The 23,126-nt window shown below is 38.3% G+C and overlaps 2 protein-coding genes across 23 annotated transcripts in view; both read left to right on the top strand.

The window, feature by feature from the left end:
• The window catches only part of PLAG1 (PLAG1 zinc finger), a 34,708-nt gene extending 24,891 nt beyond the window's left edge, over window positions 1-9,817 (top strand). For 19 of the 22 annotated variants that reach the window (XM_079984635.1, XM_079984639.1, XM_079984634.1 and 16 more), the window contains 2 exons: window positions 2,455-2,813; window positions 3,344-9,817. In XM_079984635.1, the coding sequence (XP_079840761.1) occupies window positions 2,572-2,813; window positions 3,344-4,607 (1,506 nt within the window). In that variant the 5' untranslated portion in view covers window positions 2,455-2,571 and the 3' untranslated portion in view covers window positions 4,608-9,817. The remainder of the gene's footprint in view (window positions 1-2,454; window positions 2,814-3,343) is intronic. The other 3 variants (XM_079984643.1, XM_079984642.1, XM_079984641.1) reach the window with 1 other exon arrangement.
• A 7,438-nt stretch (window positions 9,818-17,255) lies between these two features.
• MOS (MOS proto-oncogene, serine/threonine kinase) lies at window positions 17,256-18,379 on the top strand. The gene has a single exon (XM_079984666.1). The coding sequence runs from the start codon at window positions 17,304-17,306 to the stop codon at window positions 18,327-18,329; it is 1,026 nt and encodes a 341-aa protein (XP_079840792.1). The 5' UTR covers window positions 17,256-17,303; the 3' UTR covers window positions 18,330-18,379.
• The last annotated feature ends 4,747 nt before the right edge of the window (window positions 18,380-23,126 follow it).

The raw sequence follows: 23,126 nt of genomic DNA, 5'->3' as shown, positions 1-23,126 counted from the left end.
AAATGTACCATTTTATCAAAAAATGTAGTCCCCCACCCCCAGATAATGTGTCAGGTGTGTGTTTCATAGTTGCCCTTTCCTCTCTGCTGTTAAAAAGCTCTTAGAACTATTTTGGGCTTTCCCAGTGGCCTAACCATGAATATATGAGAGATCAGCAGTTCCCCGAGAACTTGAACCCTGAGGTTTGAGCCTTCTCAGGTGGGTCTGGCTCCCACTATCAGTTTTGGGCTAACTGTTATTGGTATTGCAACTGCACCAACATATTCAATAGCCACTTTTAAAAAAATGGTCTTAACTATGGTTATAAACTGTGGTTGATGCTAAGTGTGGTTAATGAAATTGCTGATGCAGGCATAAAATCAATCTTAGCAAGCCCTAAATATCAGAGGCTAGGGATGCTCACTCGGGAGGACTAGGGCACGCAAATTTGCATTCTGGTCCTGACTATACAGCCATGATGAGGCTGCTGTACAATAGGGGCATTCAGATGAACACCACCACTTCCATGACTTCCAGAAAGGCTTTTCATGAAGGGCAGGTGGCTGCAAGGGGGTGGAAGGAACAGGAAACTTGCTGTCTGCGAACTTCCTTATGTTAAAGTGTAGTGGTAGCCAAGCCTAAAAATCTAGAATTTAATGTCTGTAGAGGGTTGCTCCCCAAATAACCAGCTGAATCTGCTACTACCAGGTTTTAGCATGTGGATAAAACATCCTGGAGATAATTATTACCACTTTTCCCAAAGGGAGGTATTTTTTTCTTATATCATTTATCTAGTTCATTTAGAAAGAAATTGGCACAAATTATGAATAGCAAAATCATTTTCTTTTTACAATGTGAAGTGCAGAAATCAATAAAACAATAAAAAACATGCTAATCTATACATTTTGCCATTCCCAGTCTCCCAAGAAGTAGGTTTATTTTTTTATCCAAGGATAGATGTTTTTAAAACAATAACAGGTTTTTCAAAAGTTTATATACTGATTAAATATTTGGGTGGTAAATAGGTGTTCATTAGAATACATGGTTTGTTTGAAAGCACCAAAGATTTTACGGACAATCATTCAGTTAGGAGGAACTGGCCTAGTTTGCATATCACTGTAAGCCAAGCTGTGGCTTATTGCAACTGCATGAACATGTTGGCTCCAGAAGAGAGCCTGGCTCCTCCCCCAACCTTTTAGCACACAGTGGTGCAACAGCTGAGTCAAGGTTCAGCTTAGTGTGTCTTCTGAACCTGGGATTTGTCCTTTGGTTACAGATCGTGGTTGAGGAGACATCATGATCTTGGGTTGGGATGCCATTCCATACTGCTAAAAGGCCTGGGGAGGAGCAAAGCAGGTGTGAGCTTCTTTCCAGGAGCCATCACATTCAGTAAACCATAGTTTGCTTTACCATGACATGCAAACTACACCACTGAGTAAATCTTATTACGGTACCTTCTATGCTTATGCTTGTCTTTCCTCATAAACCTTTAGTATCTGTCAGTTGCATATCTAGCCTCCAATCTGTTTCCTTAATAGCTTCTTTGGCCTTGCTATCTATGATCTCAGCTTAGTTTTAATATTTGAAAAACAGTACTGTTAGGAATAGAGGATTGCAGAGTGCTCATGGTTACTAAAAGCAAGGATTAGATAACTCTTGTAGATGTTGACATACTTGTGCCCATATAATTCCTGAGCACTAAATCACCACAGCTTGGCTGTCAGTCAGATCCTTATGTAGCTAATATTAGGGTCTTCTACACATGATGAACAATTGCATGGTACAATTGCATGGAATGCAATTTGAGGATTTGCATGATTGAATACATTTATTATCATCATCATCGTATTTTGAAGTCTCTGTGCATAAATAACTATAAGGTCAGAAGACAGAGTTAGATTAGACATTATAGTTATCTGTTCACAGGGACTTTTCCTTGGCATTTTGTATTCTGCAGGCAATAAAAAATTTTATGTAAGGCTATTCATACTTGCATTTCCCCCAAAGTTCTGTAGTAGTATAGGCATGAGAGTGCTGTATCATGCACCATTATTTTTAGTCCAGTTTACAGTGCTGCTTCAGACTAGATTCCTTTTGAATTGTGCTTTTTTTTCTTCAGTAGATGGCACTCACTTAGCAATATCACTTTGATTTGATACAAGATAAGAAACTGTTTTCTACAGAAATATAGGAACAGTTACTTTTATTTAAGGCTTAGATAAATTCTTGCAGTACTACTACATTGCCTCAAGAACCTCAAAAGAATGGCAAGATGTAGTTTCAGCACATATGTGGTTCTGTCCATCCTGAGCAGTGAATTATGAGCTGTGATAAATAGCTTAAATGAGCCTACATATATTACATTAGACCAGCTGAACCTAATTTTATATAAGCTTTATTCAAAAACATCACATAGCAAGTAAACTTCAAAATTAAGTGTAGTTACAAATAGTTGTTTCTTATTTTTTTTTCCAGTCCCCTTTTGCTTTCTTTAACGACCACATGAAACTTGAGAAGCCATCTAAAGCTAAATCATTTAGTGGAGTTGGGCAATTCCCAAGTGTCCAACAAGAAGGCCTGGTTTAGGCTGCGATGGCCACTGTCATTCCTGGTGATTTGTCAGAAGTAAGAGATACCCAGAAAGTCCCTTCAGGGAAACGTAAGCGTGGTGAATCCAAACCAAGAAAAAACTTTCCTTGCCAACTGTGTGACAAGGCCTTTAACAGTGTTGAGAAATTAAAGGTTCACTCATACTCTCACACAGGAGAGAGGCCCTACAAGTGCACACAACAAGACTGCACCAAGGCCTTTGTTTCTAAGTACAAATTACTAAGGTATTAAACTCTATTTATTTTTCAGATTATATTATCATTTGTTGGCCATTTTAAGCTTTGTAAACGTATATATCTGTGTACACTTCAGCTGATTTGCAGGGAGGAAATGTTAGTTAATTTAGACATCAGATTGTAGAAGTATAAACTATAGTGCATAGTTTTACGAGCTAATATCTTTCAGTCTTTGTGTGTGTTTTCAAAGAGAGGTTTAAAGCTTTTTTCAGTTGTATAAACATGTTGCAAAGAAGTGTATGAATTGAGCGCTTTTGCTATGAGCTTAATTGAAATATTCATATATAATGAAATATATTATTAAAATAACTTAAACATCAAACTAAAATGTCAATTGAAATGAAATTGCTTGTAATGTGTGATTTGGTATATTTAAGTATGACATTTAATGTCTATAGTGACATGTCTTCTGCAAAATATTTGTTTGAAAAAAATAGTTTAGTATTTAGCTGCCATTAAATGAACACGTGTACTTTTTGATCAAAATAATTACTTACAGAATATATCTGTGTTTCAAGGCATATGGCTACTCATTCTCCTGAGAAAACCCACAAGTGTAATTATTGCGAGAAAATGTTTCATCGAAAAGATCACCTAAAGAATCACCTACATACACATAATCCCAATAAAGAGGCCTTTAAGTGTGAAGAATGTGGAAAGAACTACAACACGAAGCTTGGGTTTAAGCGTCACCTGGCTTTGCATGCTGCAACAAGTGGTGACCTCACCTGTAAAGTATGTTTGCAGACATTTGAAAGCACAGGGGTGTTGCTGGAGCACCTAAAAACTCATGCAGGCAAATCATCAGGTGGAGTGAAGGAGAAAAAGCACCAGTGTGAACATTGTGATCGTCGGTTTTACACCCGAAAGGATGTCCGAAGACACATGGTAGTGCACACTGGAAGAAAGGACTTCCTCTGTCAGTATTGCGCACAGAGATTTGGCCGGAAGGATCACCTAACACGGCATATGAAGAAAAGTCACAACCAAGAACTTCTGAAGGTCAAAACAGAGCCAATGGATCTACTAGACCCATTTCCTTGCAATGTTTCTGTGCCTATAAAGGACGAGTTACTTCCAGTGATGTCTTTATCTTCCAGTGAACTGACATCAAAGCCATTTACAAACACTTTGCAATTAAATCTCTACAATACTCAGATTCAGTCCATGCAGAGCTCAACATCTGCACACCAAATGGTTGCCACATCATTACCTTTAGGAATGCCTTGTCCAATAGATATGGAATCTGTCCATCCTTCTCACCAGCTCTCTCTAAAATATCCACTCAGTTCTACCTCATATACAGTTTCTATGACTGATAAAGAGCAGCCATTGAAAGGGGAAATTGAAAGTTACTTAATGGAACTGCAAAGTGGTATGCCTTCTTCATCCCAAGATTCTCAAGCATCTTCATCTAAATTAGGGTTGGATCCTCAAGTAGGGCCACTAGATGATGGATCTGGGGATGTTTCCCTTTCGAAAAGTTCAGTTTCTATTAGTGAACCTCTAAGCACCCCATCACTGGACTTCTCTCAGTTATTCAATTTTATACCTGTAAATGGACCTCCTTTTAATCCTTCTGTTTCTGTAGGAAATCTTGGAATGAGTTACACGCAAGAGGAAGCACATTCATCTATGACGCAGCTTCCTCCACAGGCACAAGATCCACATGACCCTGGTAATGGTATAGGTCTTGGGTCTTTGCATTCATTATCAGCAGCTTTCACGAGCAGTTTAAACACAACCACAACCTTACCACGTTTTCATCAAGCTTTCCAATAGGGTGAAAAATTGCCTTGTGACAGGTTTATTTGTAGAAATGCCTTAGATTACTTTTATTAATGTAGTGCCTACTATGTCATTTGTAAATCTACTTTTGTACAGTACCAATCTCATTAAGCCAGTATGAAATTCAAATTAACTTTTAAAATATTTTGAATGTGTTCATTCACAGTTGTTTACTCTGTGTTTTTTTTAAGTCTCTGTATTCTCACTGCCAATAGACCCACACTTAAAAAAGGAAAAGGAAACCATTCCCACTAAAAGTTATGTATCCCTTGTTTAAAATTTCATTAAGATCTGATAATTCACTTTGTCAATGGAATTGTGGCTATTTTGATACTTTCAAGACTAGGAACAAAACATTACTGTTAATACAGATGTCTGTGAAAAATTCAGAATATTTTTGCCTTGTTCATGAACTAAAAATCATGATTTATAAATAAGGAAATGTGTTACTCTTGTATGAGAAAGTTTTTATGTGTAGTCTTCTTCAAACGTCTGAAGGACCTACCACTTACGCTTAAATAACTTCACAGTAATAGAGAGGAAGAAACCTCTCACTTAAGTGCAATTACAAAGTATTATAATTTGGTAAGAAAAGTATGCCTGATTGGGTAGTTTTAAAAGAGACAAAATGTCAGAGCTGACCTTCAAATAAAAATACTGGATCGTATTCAACTAAGTTTTTACTCAGAGTAGACTCTTTGAAATTATAGAACATGATTAAGTTAGGTCTATTAATTTCAGTAGGACTATTCTGAGTCAAACATGGTTGAATACTGCTCACTGGGTATCCAATGAGTATCCTAAGTATCCAATGCTTTCTGCTCACTCACTGATGAAAGAAATCCATCAGCTGAATGGAGGAGGGAAGCATCTGTGGCAGTTTCCCTTCTCTCCCCTTCAGTTTCCCTGAACTCCCCTGCACCCCCCACCATCTGTGCCAGACCCTCCGGACCAGATTTACAGCAAGCATTGTGGGGCAGGGAAGCTGCACTGGAACGAGGAATTGCTAACGAGTGCCTTCTTCCAGTTCTGCTGACTAATTCCTTCAGTAAGTAAGCAGAAAGCATCAAATAAAATCCATTTTAACGTTACCTTTTCCATATTCTTTTTTACCAGTCTCATCAGAAAGATGGGGTGAAGTCGAGACAGAAAGTTTTTTATATGATGTCAATTTGATGTTTAGTTTGCAGTCAAAAAATGAATGTAAACTGGCAAATACATTTTTCCATATTATCATTGGAGCAGATCTCTTGAGTTATATTTCATGGTGTGTAATGTCACCCTAAGTAACAACGCAGATGGTAATCACACTTACCACGCTTGGGTATTTGGCTAGTGATTTTTCTCACTGCCAATAATTAATAACAGGACTCTTAGGAGTGAAGTAAAAGCATATTGCTTATGCCACTTTTACCTAATATAAAAGGGTGTTTGGGAAAACTAACAACAAAATGGCTACTCATGCTGTATGTCAAAGTGCTGTTGCTTTTCAAAATGCCCTCTTATATTCCCTACCCCAATAACCAAATAGGGAAAAACTGTGATATATAAATGCAAAATGTAGTTTTGCTGTAACTTGGTAACATTCTATTCCTTGGCATAATTATCTCCAATCATTTGTGTAAATGAATACAAGGTTTTAAGTGGTTGACCTTAATATACTTCACAGAAACAAAAGTTGCTCCCATTAAGGAGCTTTGGCTCCCAATATTTGTATCATTAGTTCCTACTTTTTTATCGTAGGAACAATATGCAGGTGTGATTTTACTATTTTATACTGATGTATTTAAATTTTATTACTGAATGGTAACTTTTTATAAATGTTTATGTTCCAAAGGCATTAAAAAGGGGTATATTAATAAGGAAAATACAGTTTCAAAATTCTGCAAGCTGCTCCAATATGCTGGGAGAAGACTTTCTCAAAGTAGACGTTAGCTCTGCTGCATGATTGCTTCCTTTAGTTTCTATGAAACAGGTTGCTTAAATACAGCTTTAGTGGAATGACTTGTTCAATATTGCTTTCCAGCCTTTTAGCACCATCATTTTAAGGGAGGGGAGAGGAACACATCAGAAGGAAATTGGAAATATTACAAACTTACTTTATGTCCAAATGACAAAGCAAATAGAAAATTGTTTAATTGTGATTATGATTAGTAGTAGTAGTAGAAAAGATGGAAATACTATCTCTTGAAAGGAGTCATGTCCTATGAGAAAAGTATACCTCCTTCCATGCTGTTTTGGTAGATGTTGAAGGAATTCAACACCTTTCAGAATCGGTACCTGAGGGACTGGCCTTCTCTGTCCCATTTTTTCCACACACTCAGTAGTTTTGTGTGTTACTGGGGAAACACCAGCAGGTGACTATTTGAAAAAGCTGTTCACCCATTTCAGAAGTGAGTTGAACTAGTTTTAACCTTTTATTTTCTAATAGAGGCTTACCACTACATTGCTTATGGTGTTTGACAGGGATGGTATGTACAAAGCGTGTCACGACAATATTATCTGTTTTCAGTGTTAGTTGCTGGTTAACTTGGTTTTTTTTTAAAAAAATAAAAATAAAAAACTAGTTTTTCCAGTACTCCTTAATACATATGAAGGCTCCATGTTGTTACGGCAGTTCCCTCAGGTTGTAAGATGGTTTTAATTAGAGACACAGGTGCACTTCAAATTATAGTAGTAGGGACCTCTGACAAGATATTGAACCTCATTCAGTTAGTACTTCAGCAGATGGCTACACCTTGTGTTTCTGTCACTGAAGTAAGGTGTGGGAGTGTATGGAAGCAGAATGACAGCGTAGGCAATATTTACGCATTAGTGCTTTATGACTATCATTTAGGCAAAGTCATTATTGGCAATTTAAAACTGTCAATGTTAAAGCCTATTTTGTAGTTACCAGGTTAAATCTTAAGAGTGGAGTGTGGTGTGTGCTGGCTGATCATTCACCACACTTTGTGCAACTTCTAAACTTCTGCTATGGATTTTAAAAAAATATTATATATATAATTTGCTTGTGTTTATTAGTAGTGAATTGTGGAATAGAGTGATTTATTCATTTGGCAGTAGAGGTTTTCAAAAACCATATACTGACTAAAAACATGAGCCAGACCTGATTGCTTTATTAAGCTAATAATGAATGTTAAGAGTACATATTTTCAGATTTTTGCCTAGTGAGCTCTATGTATTGTAGGCTGTTTTTGTTGTTGTTTTTTAACTAAAGCTCGATCAACTTCTGTGTTACACATAATACAAGATATAGCACTTTCAAAAAGAAAACCTAAATCTTATAAAAGAGAATTTCTTACAGGTTATGCTTTCTATTATTAAAAAAAACTTTTATTATAATTTTTCAAGTGCCATTAGATGACATACGTGGGCCTTTTGGTATAATGCTTTGGGTACAGAATGGTAAACATTGTAACTTTTAACAGGTACATCTTAAAAATGTTTTTGTATCAATTTGCTATATTGCACAAAACCAGTGTGTCTTTTTAAAGGGTTTTACAGTGGATTCCTAGGTTTACATGTTTCTACTGCAGTCTTCTACTGCCATTTCATACCAGTCCAAAAATTGAATAGTCAACAATAGTTAAGTGTATACTCTGAAATCTTAGAGGTTGCAGTCATGTGCCCACTAATGCTAAGTAAGTCCCATACATTTCAGTGGGAATTACATGTGTGAAATTAGGCACAGGAGCACAGCCTTATAGCTCAATCCTATGTGTATTTTACTCGGAAGACCCACTGAATTCAATGGAATTTACTTCCAAGTAAGTGCGTGTAGGATTGTAACCTTCAGAACATTTAAGATGCAGTATTGGAAAGATATGTCCTACCATAGCTATGCTGCTGCTGGAATTCAACATAGGGTTGATCCTGTGCCTTTTAGTATAAAGAGAAGACTTAAGCTCTTAATTATTTGTCTCATACACTGGTTTAGCAGCTTAAAATAACGTGCCTCTTAGTAATAAAGTCTATACATTGTTTGCTATGAAGTATGCCATGTAGGTTCAGCTGCCTATCTGCATTCTGTCATATTACAATGAAAACAGCCACTTATTTGATACTATAGAGGAAGACAATTTAAAGTGATGTCACAGTAATAAAAAAAAAGAGTGTTTATAGTCCCCTAACTCTTAAAGGGGTGGTCATGTGCTGGAAGGCCATGGTTTTTTTTGTAAGTATTTAACCCTAAAATTGACACAGAACTATTGCTAACTGCATGCAAACACTTTTCAGTCTAAGCTTCAGTGGTACAGTTGAACCAGAATGAATGTTTATTTTCTCAGAAACACTCATGCAAATATATTATAGTGGATCATGCTGCTAATATAACTTGGGATACAACTCCTCTCATGGTGCTACAGACCTCCCTGTCTCATTCAGACTGATGTATTTTTATCCATAGAGAAAGGCCTATACTAGATTTATAGATGTATGATATATTTTTATACTGTGACTTAATTTGTCATTAATGAATTTTGTACACCACCATGTATTCATATGCACTTGCAAAAGGAAAAACTTGGACATGTAAATTTGTACCCAAATGAACCTATTCTCAAAACTAGAAGATGATAGATGAAATGGGGGGCTTTTGATATGGTGTGAAGTGAAGAACATACTTGCTTTTAAGAGCCCTTTGAATATTAACAAACTGGGGGGGAATATAAAAAGAATGACACCTGAACCTGACTTGGATTGCTGAAACTTATATTTTTAGATAGTGAGAAATGTTTGGACTTGTGTGCTAAAATGTTTAATGATACAGATTTTGAGTCAAAATAGAAAAATGCATTCCAGACTGAATTTGTGTATTTCATTTAAAATTACTATCCTGTGATATGGGAAATTGAGTTGCTTATCATGTATATGTACTTTAAAATGTATTCACAAACTACTGTTGTATTTGTATAAAATATAGACAAAAGATTGCATATATATTTTTGTGTATAAGCTCTGTAAAATAGCTATCACATTATGAAGCTGCAGCAGAAATTCATTTTAGACATTCATATCCAAAGAAACAGACTATTTATTGTCCACATACCCTGATAAAAATATAACTTGCTGCTATTAAACAATAGTGCTGCAGCTTCTTGTGGCCTACAGTGTTATGTTTGCTGTACAAAAATATGTGAACTCCACAAAATATCAATAAAACAGAATGGTTTTAGTTATGTACAAAATATGCCTGGAATTAAGTATGATGGTGTGTGTGTGTGTGTGTGTGTGTGATTATGCAAAAGGCTGTGAACAACATATTCCAACAACCTTTCTTATTTGCAGATAGTAAATTGACAGCTAATGAAAGATTATGGGTACCCTCAGTTCAAAATTTGGTTATATTACAAGTCTCAAAAATATCTCTGGCAAAGTAGTGACATCATTCCAAATTTAGGCAGTATCAAGATTTTGTGTCTGGAGCTGACAGGTTTATCTGAACCATTTTCACCATTTTTTAATTCATCATATCATTGGTTAAAATTACTGTTGCTTTAAGTAATTCTTTATAGTATGTGTAACTAAACTGTGGCTCTCTCAGATGTTGTTATACTACAACTTCCATAATCCCTGACCATTGGCCTTGATGACTGAGGCTGATGAGAATTGAGTCCAAAAAATCTGGAGGGTTGCAAATTAGTCACCCATACTTTACAGCATTAGAATTATGCTACAAAACATTACCCTTTTAAATATAGATTATGAATCATTTTATAGCAATGGAACTATGCTGTGCATAGTAATCTTCAAAGCCATAACAGTGGTGTAGCTCATAGGTTTCCTTGGGTGACAAAGTCACAGCTGCCTTCCTCTCTTTCCTGAGTGCATTGCCAGAAATGCTTCCTAAACACAGGTTTTCTATATAGTGCTTACAGGTACCTACTCTTGCAGTTAGTAAGCATGGGACAACAGTTAACATTTAGGCCTGTCTGCCTTCTTTTTGCTAATAGCAACATCCATCTGCAATGGGCTCTACGTGGGGCTACCTTTGAAGGTGACTCGGAAACTACAACTAATCCAGAATGTGGCAGCTAGACTGGTGACGGGGGGCAGCCGGCGAGACCACATAACACCGGTCTTGAAAGACCTACATTGGCTCCCAGTATGTTTCCGAGCACAATTCAAAGTGTTGGTGCTGACCTTTAAAGCCCTAAATGGCCTCGGCCCAGTATACCTGAAAGAGCGTCTCCACCCCCATCATTCTGCCCGGACGCTGAGGTCCAGTGCCGAGGGCCTTCTGGTGGTTCCCTCATTGCGAGAAGCAAAGCTACAGGGAACCAGGCAGAGGACCTTCTCGGTAGTGGCGCCTGCCCTGTGGAACGCCCTCCCATCAGATGTCAAAGCGATAAATAACTACCTGATTTCAGAAGACATCTTAAGGCATCCCTGTTCAGGGAAGTTTTTAATGTGTGATATTTTAGTGTATTTTTGGTTTCTATGGAAGCCGCCCAGAGTGGCTGGGGAAGCCCAGCCAGATGGGCGGGGTACAAATAATAAATTATTATTATCCATCTGGTATGCTGAATGAGGAAACCCAGCAAAGTTCATTACAAAGTTCCTTGTAATGCTTGGTACCATTTCTCAACTTACTTTCCTTGTCACTGGAATAAATATGCCACTGCCTCCTAGCAGAAACACCAGTAGCCACCATTTGCGGTACTGCATTTCTCCAACTATCGCAGATACTGTTCATGTTGGCCTGTAGCATTTTAACTCCCTATAGAAAGCATGGACTTTTTGAATTGAAATCATATTGACTTTGCAAAGATTATGGCAGAACACCCACTCTGTACATGATGTGGTACTAAGTCAGGTCTGCTGAGGATTGCTGTGTTATTTACTTTCTACATCCATATAGCCATACATTATACAGGAAGAGAAGTAGTGGTAGACTAGCTGCCCTTCAGCTACTGATCATCTCATTTTAAGAAACAGTTCCCTAGGACACAGCCTGAAAACCATTTGCTCAAATCTGTTAATGTCTGCAAAAACTACATGCTGAAGATACGGAGAAGATCAGAGCTTAGTAGTACAACACATACTCTGTATGCAGAAGGTCCCATATTCAGTCCTGGTATCTTCGGAGGGAGTGAAAGAGAGCCAGTGAGTATAGAAAATACTGAGCCAGATGGACCAATGACCTGACATGGTATATGGCAATTTATGTTGACAAATGGATATAACAATCAAAGATCAGTTTCGCAGGTCAGACTGGAAAGGTGAGTGTGGCTGCCCACCTGTTAATCACATTACACCAGATGATTGGTAGGTGGGTACCGCTGCTCACCAATCAAAATCCCTTGCAAGGAGTTTTGAAGTGCTCAGCAAGCTGCTAGTGGTCAGATGTTTGGGAACCTGCAACAGTTTCAAAGCCCTTTTGCTATTTGCAAATGACTTGAAGACATGTTTTAATAGATAGAGTAAACTATATTGTATTTCACCATAGCAAGTGTTTAATATAGTACTTATAAACTTTGTTCTCTTTTGCTTTTGTTTTGGTGGTTCTCACATCACCTGTTCTACAGAGCAGTCCATTTAAAATATTTCTGAATAAAACCTCAGAACTATCCAATGCTTGGATGTAACCATATTGAGATGGGGTGGGGTTGTATTCTATCATTCCTACAATACAAATTTATACATGATTTTTTCATGTCTGATGAAAAGAGTACTAAAATACTGAGGAATTGTACAGTTTTAAATTGTTGATTTCATCAGTCGGTTTCATCAAAAATTCAAGCCAGACAAAATACAAGGTTGCCCCCTTGTGTAGATACATTGTATCAGTCTTTTTTGTTAACATTACTAAGCACGCAATAAGAAGTCTTACATTGACTTGCTCAATACCATTTTTTAACTAACAATGCTTTCAGCATGCTACATATTATCTGTATAGGCCACATTTTTTTCAGTAACTTAAGCTTATTATAATAAGTCCAAATTAGTTAATGTCACTTTTTGTATAAAGTGTTACTTCCTAACAATTTTATCCATTCCCATAACTGAAGTCCCAATTCTTTATTAGCCATATTTGACATCTGAACTCATAGCTACTTTCTAACACATTTTCTGCCACTAATAAGTGAAATTAAATGTAACTATATAATTTCTCCTAGCTAACTTTTGACTATGACAGCAAGATCTCAGAAGACTCAGGAAGCAAATATCCAGTCTCATTATATACATTTATATATTATGAACAACATTTTAATACTACCCATTAAATAAGTTCTCTGGTGCACAGAAAAAGCATATATAAGTATAAAAGCACCAGAAACAAAGAGCACATGCTTGTTTTAACTGGAAAGCCTGGAAAATAAAACCTGGCACTGAAAGGGTCTGGTGAGTCTTTCTGGGGAGAACATTCCCCAACTGAGGTATCCCTTCAAAAGTATCTGCTGCTTACTAGCCACTCATTTTGCCTTATATGGGGGGGGGGAGTACACAGAGGAGGGCCTCAGCCTCAGAAAATAATCTCAGGGTCAGGGCAGATACATATGTGAGGAGATTGGCTTTTCGGAACCTGACCACAAGCCATTTAAAGGTTAACACCAGCACTGTGTGTATATTTATATTTCTCCTTTTATCCATAAAAGTGCCTCTGGCTATAATATATATTTACAAATACATCAAAAATAGCATTTTTTTTAAAAGCTATCAATATACATTGGAAGAATTTTTTTTCAGCCTGCCTAAAAAACCACAAGAGACCAACCAAACCTCTTCAGAAAGGGAGTTCTGCAACCTCCATGACTTAATGATAAAGACCCTCTGCTGCAACCCACCCAGCCAAACTTCTGATGCTAACAGGATGTGTTGCAAGGCCTCAGATTATGAACGTACTGGACAGGCATGTTCACATGGTAAGAGGCAATCATCAAATACAGTGCTCAAAAAAAGCATTCAGAGTTTTTAAAGTAATATTGAAAACTTAAGGTGAAGACACACATATTTTTAAAGCAGATTGTCCCCCATCTTATATTTGTGTCATAAATTCTTGATGCTTTAAATGCAGGGCTTTTCTTTCTGTTGAATTTCATCTTGCTGGTTTTGGCACAATGTTCCTACCTGTCAATGTATTATTAAATCTTGATTCTGGCTTTTATGGTGTTGGCCACCCCTCCCAGCTTTGTGTTGTCTACAAATTTTAAAAGCATCTCCTCAACACCTTTAAAGTCTTTTATATGTCTTTATAAAAAATACTGAATAGCACAGAGCCTAAGAAAGCCCTGTGGAACTCCAGACTGCCACAGAATATTAAATAAATTTAAGGGGCGGTCAGTTTTTCAACCAGCTGCAGATCCACCCAACAGTAGTTGTGTCCAGTCCATATTTTACCAGCTTGTCAATGAGGAAATCATAACTTTATCAACTACTGGCAAATGTTTTTGGAATTTTAGTCCAAGAAAGTCTGGAGGGCAACAAATTGGCTAATTCTGGTTTATGGCATTGCCATGATCTGGGCAACTAGTAACTCTCAAAAAATAAAAAGAGGTGAGGTTGGCTTGAGAACTTCTTGATAAACTCAACCATACATGGTATTGCCATATCTAGTCAATCGTTGTACCTAGACATAAACTTTGGAACCTTCACTGCCTTCTTGACATTAGCTGGAAAGGGGAGAGGTGGGTTTCAGCAGCATAGTGGCACCCAAACCCCAGTACTTTCAGTATTAAGCCCATTAGCCTTAATTTCATATGCCCATAGAGAAAGATTGGCAGAGAAAGAGAGAAAGATGGGGCAACGCACAGCAAAAGGACCTGATCAGGTATGTGGTGTCATTCCCAGGTAAGGCAGCCTCCTTTATACAATTCAACAAGGCAGGTTTTGAAGCAGCAAAATACTAATTTATGTGTACATTTCTAATATTGCATGCATTTTGCTTACCATATGTATATATGGTGGGTGAAGAGATTCAAGTGCATTATCCCACAGCCGGGTTGGATTTTAGTTTACTCTGCTTATTTCAAAGGAACTCACAAGTAAGTGCGCACAGGACTGCAGCATCCTTACAAGAACCCTGTAAGATAGGTCAGCCCTGTTATCCTACAATGACAGGTGTAAGGGAAGAAGGGTGACACTGAGGAAATGTGACTCACCCAGGACCACATATTGCAGAAGTGAGAATGACCTAAAGACTTCACAGCACACAGCTCACACGCTTAGCTACTACACAGATCAGCTCTGGTAACAGAACAACTGAATGCTGTGCAACACTCTGGGAGATCTACTGAAATTGCATATTGTCTTTAAAATGCTGCAATTTTTTGACTAATTTTTGCCACACATTTCTCTAGCTCTAATTCTGCTTTGGCCTTAGAGAAGCCTCGTGTGATTAAGAAAAAATAAAGCAAAACAAATTGTTACTTAGCAAAGCTGAAAGCAATTTGAAAAGTACTGTACAAACAATCTCTTGTCATTTCAAAACTAACATCAGAAACTGAAACATATTCATCTATAGAGACCAGGCATTTACTTATGCCTGTGTCATATCACACACGTTTAACTTGTGCTCATGCTCATCTGAAAGTCCCAAGTAAGCATTTTGAATATACACAGCTTTGTAGCAGCTGATCTAGAAAATCACAAAATGACACCTAAATTGTGTCATCATCCCACAATTATATTTGTTGCTCATGGTGTGGTGAAATCTGCATGGAACATCACTTTGTGAAAGAGCCCAATATGAATGCACTTCCTTGGCTGCAGTGTGATAGCAAGGTAAAATTTCTGATTGATAATGAATTCTATGTGGCATTCTCTCATTCTGATATAATTGCAAGCAATTGCTGAAAAGCAGGGAAATACTTTCAGTGAAGCAGCTTAAGGAAAAGAATTTTTTTAAGACGGGGGGAGTTGAAAAATCATAGTAATACTATGGCAAGTTTAAAAAGCTAATTTAAGAAACCTCTTTCTAGGGCAAATGACTTAATCTAATCCTAAATACACTTACAAACATAATATCAACCCTACTGGATCATGCCAAAGTCCCATCTTCATGCTAAAGACCCTAAGCTGACTGAATGCTTATTAAGTCACAGAAGGCTACCTGTCAAGCAGCAGTGAAGGTGACAAAAGAGAATTACTTTGCCACTTCTGTTGCATCCTCAAAGAGCTGTCTGGCAGAGTTGTTTTGGATAGTCCAAAGGCTGCTCATTACCAGAAGTGGTAGACGGACTTCTGGAGCCCTCAGCAGCATGCTGTGATCAGTTTTCACAGCACTTTGAGGATAAAGTAACTCAGCTCCATAGTGCCTTGGGTGTCACCGTCATTGCAGTTCCACCTGAGGTGTCATATATCATGCCTTCCCATGCTCTGCGGGATCAGATTCAATTTGCATGGCCCAATGATTTGGATGTGCTTCTTGCTCTCATGAACCATGTGCACAACCAGGCTGTGGTGAGTACATCTTTATGTGATGGAATGATGCCTGCTTCTCTTAAACAAGTGGCACTGTGTTCACTCCTGAAGAAGCCCATTCCGGTTTCTATAATTTATAATTATAGAACCACCCAGTTGCAATTACAGTTGTACCTCAGGTTACAGATGCTTCAGGTTACATACGCTTCAGGTTACAGACTCTGCTAACCCAGAAATAGTACCTCGGATTAAGAACTTTGCTTCAGGTTGAGAACAGAAATCGTGCTACGGCGGCGCGGCAGCAGCGGGAGGCCCCATTAGCTAAAGTGGTGCTTCAGGTTAAGAACAGTTTCAGGTTAAGAACGGACCTCCGGAACGAATTAAGTTCGTAACCAGAGGGACCACTGTACCCCTTTTGGGGACAAGGTGGTGAAGAAAGTAATGGCTGAGCAGTTGCAGAAGTTCCTGGGGGGTACAGATTATTTAGATCCACCTCAATCTGGTTTCAGGCACAATTCTGGGACTGAATCAACCTTGATTGCTACTGGATACCAGTTGCTGGAAACCACAGGTAAGCAGAGTGCTGTTGCAATCATTTTGACTTGCAGGCATCTGGCTGGCCACTGCGAGAACAGGATGCTAGATTAGATGGGCCATTAGCTGATTCAGCAGGCTCTTAGGTTTTTATGCTCAGAGCCATATAGCTTCGCAAGGTTGCAACCTTTCTCTGAGAAAGCCCTTCTGTCTTTAATGTGCTGAACAACGGGCAGAAATTTAAGTTATGACTCTTCCTAGCATCAAGAGTACACTGCCTATTGAATTTCTACCTATCATTCAGTTGTTAAACTCCACTAGAAGTCGCTCTATTTAGCTACAGCCTTCAAATGCAATACACAGGACCAGAACAGCATAAGAACCTAACATAAGATCCAAATTAAATATTTCTAGCAAGTGTACTTAGGAATAAGCCTTTCATGATTTCCATGAATGGAAGTCTTGTCACTAAAATCACTTAGTAGGAATAATTTGTACTGAACTCAGTGAGACTTACTGCTAAGTAAACGTGTTTAGGATGTTTAGCATTGTGCTGTAAGTATGTTTAGGATTAGGACTGCAATATCAATTCCCTTTACAGGCTAAAGTTACTAGAGTAATTATTAAAATTGGAATCATCTGAAGCTGATTGGAGTTTGTCATGTGAGATTAAATGCAGCTATTTATGAGAAGGAAACATGAACTTGGAGGCAAAAGGAGAACAAAGTCAAGAAAACCTACTTAATACTGTGTCTTGGAAGAAACTGTGTTGCCTAACCTTCTTTGGAAATAATTATGCCATCCCCTCTTCCACATAGTCGTCTTCTCCATCTGGAATTTTCTCCATCTGTGGAAACACGACCCTGTAGTAGTCCCTTGGTGTTTCCTGCCAAACGTGAAAAACTCTTGTTGGGGGAAGGTCCATTGCCTAGGGCTCGTCGGCTACCCTCTCGTGTAGCTTGGTGTTCTATAGACTGGGATCAGTTGTGCCTGCTGCACCCTCTAGGTTCTGGTGGCTTTGGTTCTGTCTACAAGGCTACGTACCATGGAGCTACAGTGGCTGTAAAGCAGGTAAAAAAATGCAGTAAGAACCGTTTGGCATCACGGCAGAGCTTCTGGGCAGAACTAAATGCAGCACGCCTTGATCACAAAAATGTGGTGCGTATAGTGGCTGCTAGCACATGTGCCCCTGGCAATGAGGATAGTTTGGGCACCATAATAATGGAGTATGTAGGAAATCGGACTCTGGACCATGTTATCTATGGGACTGGCTGTATGACAGCTAAAAAGAAAGATGATCAGCTGAGTATAGCTCAGTGTCTGGGCTACTCCTGTGACATTATGGCAGGCTTAGTGTTTCTCCATTCACATTTGATTGTGCATCTGGATTTGAAACCTGCCAACATATTCATCACTGAACACAATGTTTGCAAGATTGGAGACTTTGGATGTTCCCAAAAGCTACAGAATGCTGCATCCGACCCACAACTTTGTCAACAAGGGGGAACATACACCCACCGTGCTCCTGAACTCCTTAAAGGTGAGCGAGTCAACCCCAAGGCAGACATCTACTCTTTTGCCATCACCCTCTGGCAAATGGTTACACAGCAAGAGCCTTATTCGGGTGAGCGCCAGTATGTACTCTACTCTGTTGTAGCTTATAACCTGCGCCCTTCTCTGACTGCAGCTGTGTTTAGAGAATCAACCATTGGCCAAAGGCTTGAAAATATAATTGGAAGCTGTTGGAGAGCTGATGTAGCAGAGCGTCCTAGTGCAGAACTTCTCCTTCACAATCTTCAGTCCCTGTCTCTAATAGTATAAAAGACCTTGTCTTGTCCCCCTTCATTTTTATTGTTGATCATCTCTTGCTAAGTTTGTGTATCTTATTGCTCTGATTCTTCTCTGCATGCAAAAGAAGTTTAAAAATATATATGTTGCTGGTGGTCAATTTTCTATAAATAAAGTTCATTACAGGAAATTAGTAGTAGGTTTGATGGTGTTCAGAGAATGCTATTAGCTGTATTTGATGGTTCTCAGAGACTGCTATTAACTGTATTCAGTTTATTATTTTGTCCTAAGCATCTGCATAGGTTAAATATGCTCAAGATCTGAGACTTGGTTGCTATCCTAGGCACACTTTGGTGGGAATTGGGTCCATTGAAGATAATGGAGCTTCCTAATGGGAATGCATACCAAGAAAAATGTAACAACTGTCATACTCCCAGTGTCATATATCAAACTAGTATTGAACAGGGGGGGGGGGGGTAACAGTGTGATTGTTATTTTATTCTCTTTGAAAATGGTGATATATCTGTGTGGATTGAGCTACAAATAAGTTCTATAATTTCTTTCCTTGTTTTAAATATTTGCTAAGCCACAGTGACATAATTTCAATGGTCAAAATAGGCTCACAAACAAGGTATCAGTATGTGTAACATATCCATGCATTTTTGGGGGAACTGATCAGAATGATGAATAATAGATTGGCTCGCTATTTTGTCTCCAGTTCAGATAAACCATCTAGCTGTTCATTACCAGGTGGTACAGTTTATGAAAATACTTTCTTAACTATACCTAGATAACAAAAGGGTTGACAAAACAGAGACTGATCCTTGATGGGCAAATACAACTGCAGTTCACAAGCAGTCATTTAAAGGTCATAAATGTAAGAGTATGTTAAGTTTAACTATCTAGTGATTGCTTTTAAAGTGTGTCCAGACACAATAGAGAACAGGACCCTGCACCTTTAATAGTAATGTATAAGTCGGAATTTCAGCAGGTGTAGCTTGTCCTGAATCTAGCCACCCTACAATGAATACAAGCATTATTCTCCCAGATTAGTATTGTATGGAAAGGAAAAAGAATGATCTTAAATTGTTTCCGTGCTTTGTGCCCCTACGTGAATTACAAGCATTCTGAAAATGATAAAACCTTACTTCCGGTCTTGGGGAAACCAAGAACAACACAAAATAGTTAACTTCTAACAATGGTACTGCAAAAAGATTTGGATATATATTCATAGCAATGTACTTTTAATAAGTAGTGTGTGAGTTATGCTGCAAACCATCATCTGATCTTTGCGTAAAGCATGGTATATTAATTAACAACAACAACAACAACAACAATAGTAATTTATTATTTATACCCTGCCCATCTGGCTAGGCTTCCCCAGCCACTCTGGGCGGCTTCCAACAAAATATTAAATTCCAGTAACGCATCAAACATTAAAAGCTTCCCTAAACAGGGCTGCTTTCAGATGCCCCATTGATAATGAAGCAGGAGACTGGAGGACTGCGATAGTTTTCTAACTAAATCTAAAGATATGGTGAAATCCTTGCTATTTTATTGCAACACCCTCTCAGATGACCTTTGAATTATGGATAATGATTTGTTTAATTTTACTTCCATGCAAATGTCACTGTTCCCATTTTGGTTGTTGCAAGTCTTCTGCTACCTTGTTCTTAAATGTTTGTGTTTAACATTTAAGCCTTGCTCTCATATCCACATTTTCTTTATAACACACACACACACAACTTCAATTTTCTTTTATGTTAAGAAGTGCAAGTTGAAGTTTATTATAAAATAATAATAATCAAAGCTACTTCTGAAAACAGTTTCCCTACCATCCCAATACTCTGGTCACAGTTCAGAGAGCTCTTTTAGGTCACATATTTACTATGGACTTTGGCTTATGATGATGGTGGGGACGTCCTCTTCTCCTCCCCTCAAGTATTTCAAACTGCTTCAAACAGTCATTCAAACTTCCAAGAGACTTACCCTGTGCTACAATATGCTGCTGTTTGTGGGGGGTAAATCATATTGATTTCTGTATTATGACTATGGCGGTATTTGTTGATATGAATAGACTGTGGCTTAAGTTACATAAGCTTATAGGATAGGTTGTTTTAGGAACACAGCTGGGAGCAAATGCAATTCCCATTCTCACAATAAGAAAATCTTGTTTCCAGCAGAATCAAGTTTTGCCAAGTTAGTCTGTTTTGATTAAGATATAAGGAAGTTTAAAATAGCACTCTCAATTGTATCTATTTAAACAATAATCCAAAATAAGCAGAGTATTTTTAAAAACGCAGAACAGCTGCTGATGCTTCCTGACTTCATGCCTAGAACTCTCTAGCTTTCTTGTTTGGCTGACAGAACGACACTCAGTTGCGACATCTAAAACTTTATATATATATGGCAAAGTCTGAGGCATCTATAACTTGACAACTGGATATGCGTCATACACTACAAATATACAGAGGTGGTGTTTTTAATATAGTATAACTAAATGCTCACCACTGTGTTCACCACTGTGAAAGTGAACATTATTGGGATCAAACCTGCTTGTATTTGTGCGGAAATGTGGTCCAGAAATACTCTTTTACTTGGATATGGCTACAGTTGCAGAAGTAAGAAGTTCTATCTCCCACATTAACATGTTTCCTTCAGGTTCACTCATTACAACCTATGTATGTGCACAAAAACATGGGCCTGAGAATTTCTCTATGCAGTTGTGTTGCCACTGTGAAACTAGTTTCCAAAATTGTAAAACACGGTATCTAGCTACTAGACCCCAGAAACAGCTTTTCCAGAATAGTGTCTATCAACTATAATAAAACAAAAATTCCAGAAGGTATCAAAACACAAGGATTCATAGCTGATATTAGATGAAATTTCCCTCTCATATGCAGATTGCTGCCTTGAGACTTTAAATGAGCGCTAATTAGGAGATCGAGCTACCTGTCCACACTAACCCACTTTTAAGAACTAAGACTGCAATAGGGATGCGTGAGAAATTTTATTCTCTCCACATTTTGGGATGAGCCAAATTATTTTACCATGTCCCCTGCAACAATGTGCAAATCAGGACATAGGTATGTGGATTAGTCTCCACAATTTGTGAACCAATATGTGCATCAATACAATACTAATTATTAGTTCATTTATGAACTGCTTTCTGTTAAGTATTTCAAAGCAATTTTACAATACATAACCATTTAGAAGGCTTGTTGAAAGAGGAAATGGTTTTTTGCTGAAAAGACGAGATATGGCACCTGTCTAACGGGCAGGTACTGGCACACTAGAGGGCCCATTGTAGTATCATGCAGACAGACTTCCTGGCAATATGGTACCTACAAAATGCCTTATGCGGCATACTCTAATTGTTGGTTAGGCATATAAGGAGTGATATTATATTTTAGGTATCCTTGTTCTAGCTGAAGCTGGTAAAAACTAGCTGGCTTAGAGCAGCTAATAACTCCACTGTAGTCATGCAAGTAAAAAAAAAAAAAAGTTTAATGCAGCTAGGGAACAAAGCATGTGGTCCCTTCATGGGGAATTGTCCAGAGAAAAAGATAGCTGCTTCCATAAGCAGTCCTCAAACCACTTTATAAATACATTACTTTTATTTTAGTAGAACCCCATGGATTTTTAAGAATGTATTCAAATGCATGGAACAGAAATAGGCTGGGGAGTCCACACATAACATACTTTAATGTATTATTTACAAAGAAGTAGCTTGTGTGTCAACATAAATGGGTTGCTATCTATCATATTTTTTTAACAATAATAACTAACCTTCACATTAGATGCTCGCATTAATATAAATGTATATATCAAAATCTGTTGTATATTTGCCTTTTGTCAACTCTCCTTCTATTGCATCTTAGACCCCTGGATTTAGTCCTAAACATCTGTGTTGGTGTGCAGTGTCCTATTACAGTTGGAGATGAGCTGATGTAACAGTTGGATGTATCTTATCTTACAGACTTAGTTTTATGTTTCAGTTTTGTTTTGTTTTAAGAATGTAACCAAACTTTGATCTGAATTGAAGTTCACATGTTCAGTTAGTATACTTTATAAGAGATGCTAGAGGAGGGCTATACCTGGTTCCTAACAGAATCAATGTCAATAAAAAGTTATTCCTTTTTGCCATAATGTGAACTCCTTAGCATCTCTCTAGATGGGAAAAGATAGAAAATTCTTATCTACAATGGAGAAGAAGCGAATAGGTATATATGATAACCCCCCCTTCTGTTGAGAAAGAAAGGATAAAAAATGAGTGCTGCAGAACTCTAAACACCAAGAAAATTACTGTGACAAGTCTTCCGGAGGCGGCGCGAAACAGCAATGGCGGTCCTCTTCGTGCTCTGAAGAGGGGCTCCGCAGAAAAGGGTCGTTCGCTGCGGCATAGCGGCGACCCATCAAGAAAAACCACGGGCAGAGTGAGCTCGTGGCCGTGGGACTCGGCGGGCGCCAGAAGCCCCCCCAGAAACGGAGAAGGAACCCCGTAAGGGGCTCCGGAACGTGAAAGGGGGAGCGGCGCTGTGAGTTCATCGCTCTTTCTGCGGGAAGCAAAGCCACGCGGCTGCTGCTGATGAGCGCCGACCTTTCTTCTTGGAACATCAGATTTGCAACTACAACCCGTGAGTAAGGGGACTTAAAAATTATTGGGACTAAAGTATTTAATTTGGCTGAAAACGGGAAACGTAACCAGGAAGTCCGTTTCCCGACCGTGCTAAAGAGATCAAAGCAAAGTTTGACAAGCGGGAAGCGCTTTGAAAGAACTATAAAAAAGATTGGATTATCGTGCAGACTATTGAACTTTTGGCAGGGATT

This window comes from Podarcis cretensis (genome assembly GCF_951804945.1).
Source record: "Podarcis cretensis genome assembly, chromosome: 7".
In the NCBI taxonomy this organism is placed as follows: Eukaryota; Metazoa; Chordata; class Lepidosauria; order Squamata; family Lacertidae; genus Podarcis; species Podarcis cretensis.
This window is presented reverse-complemented; position numbering and strand designations above follow the sequence as displayed.

What these genes read in the sequence shown, in the direction of transcription:
- MOS (XM_079984666.1), top strand. Translation starts at nt 17,304, where the DNA reads ATGCCATCCCCTCTTCCACATAGTCGTCTTCTCCATCTGGAATTTTCT.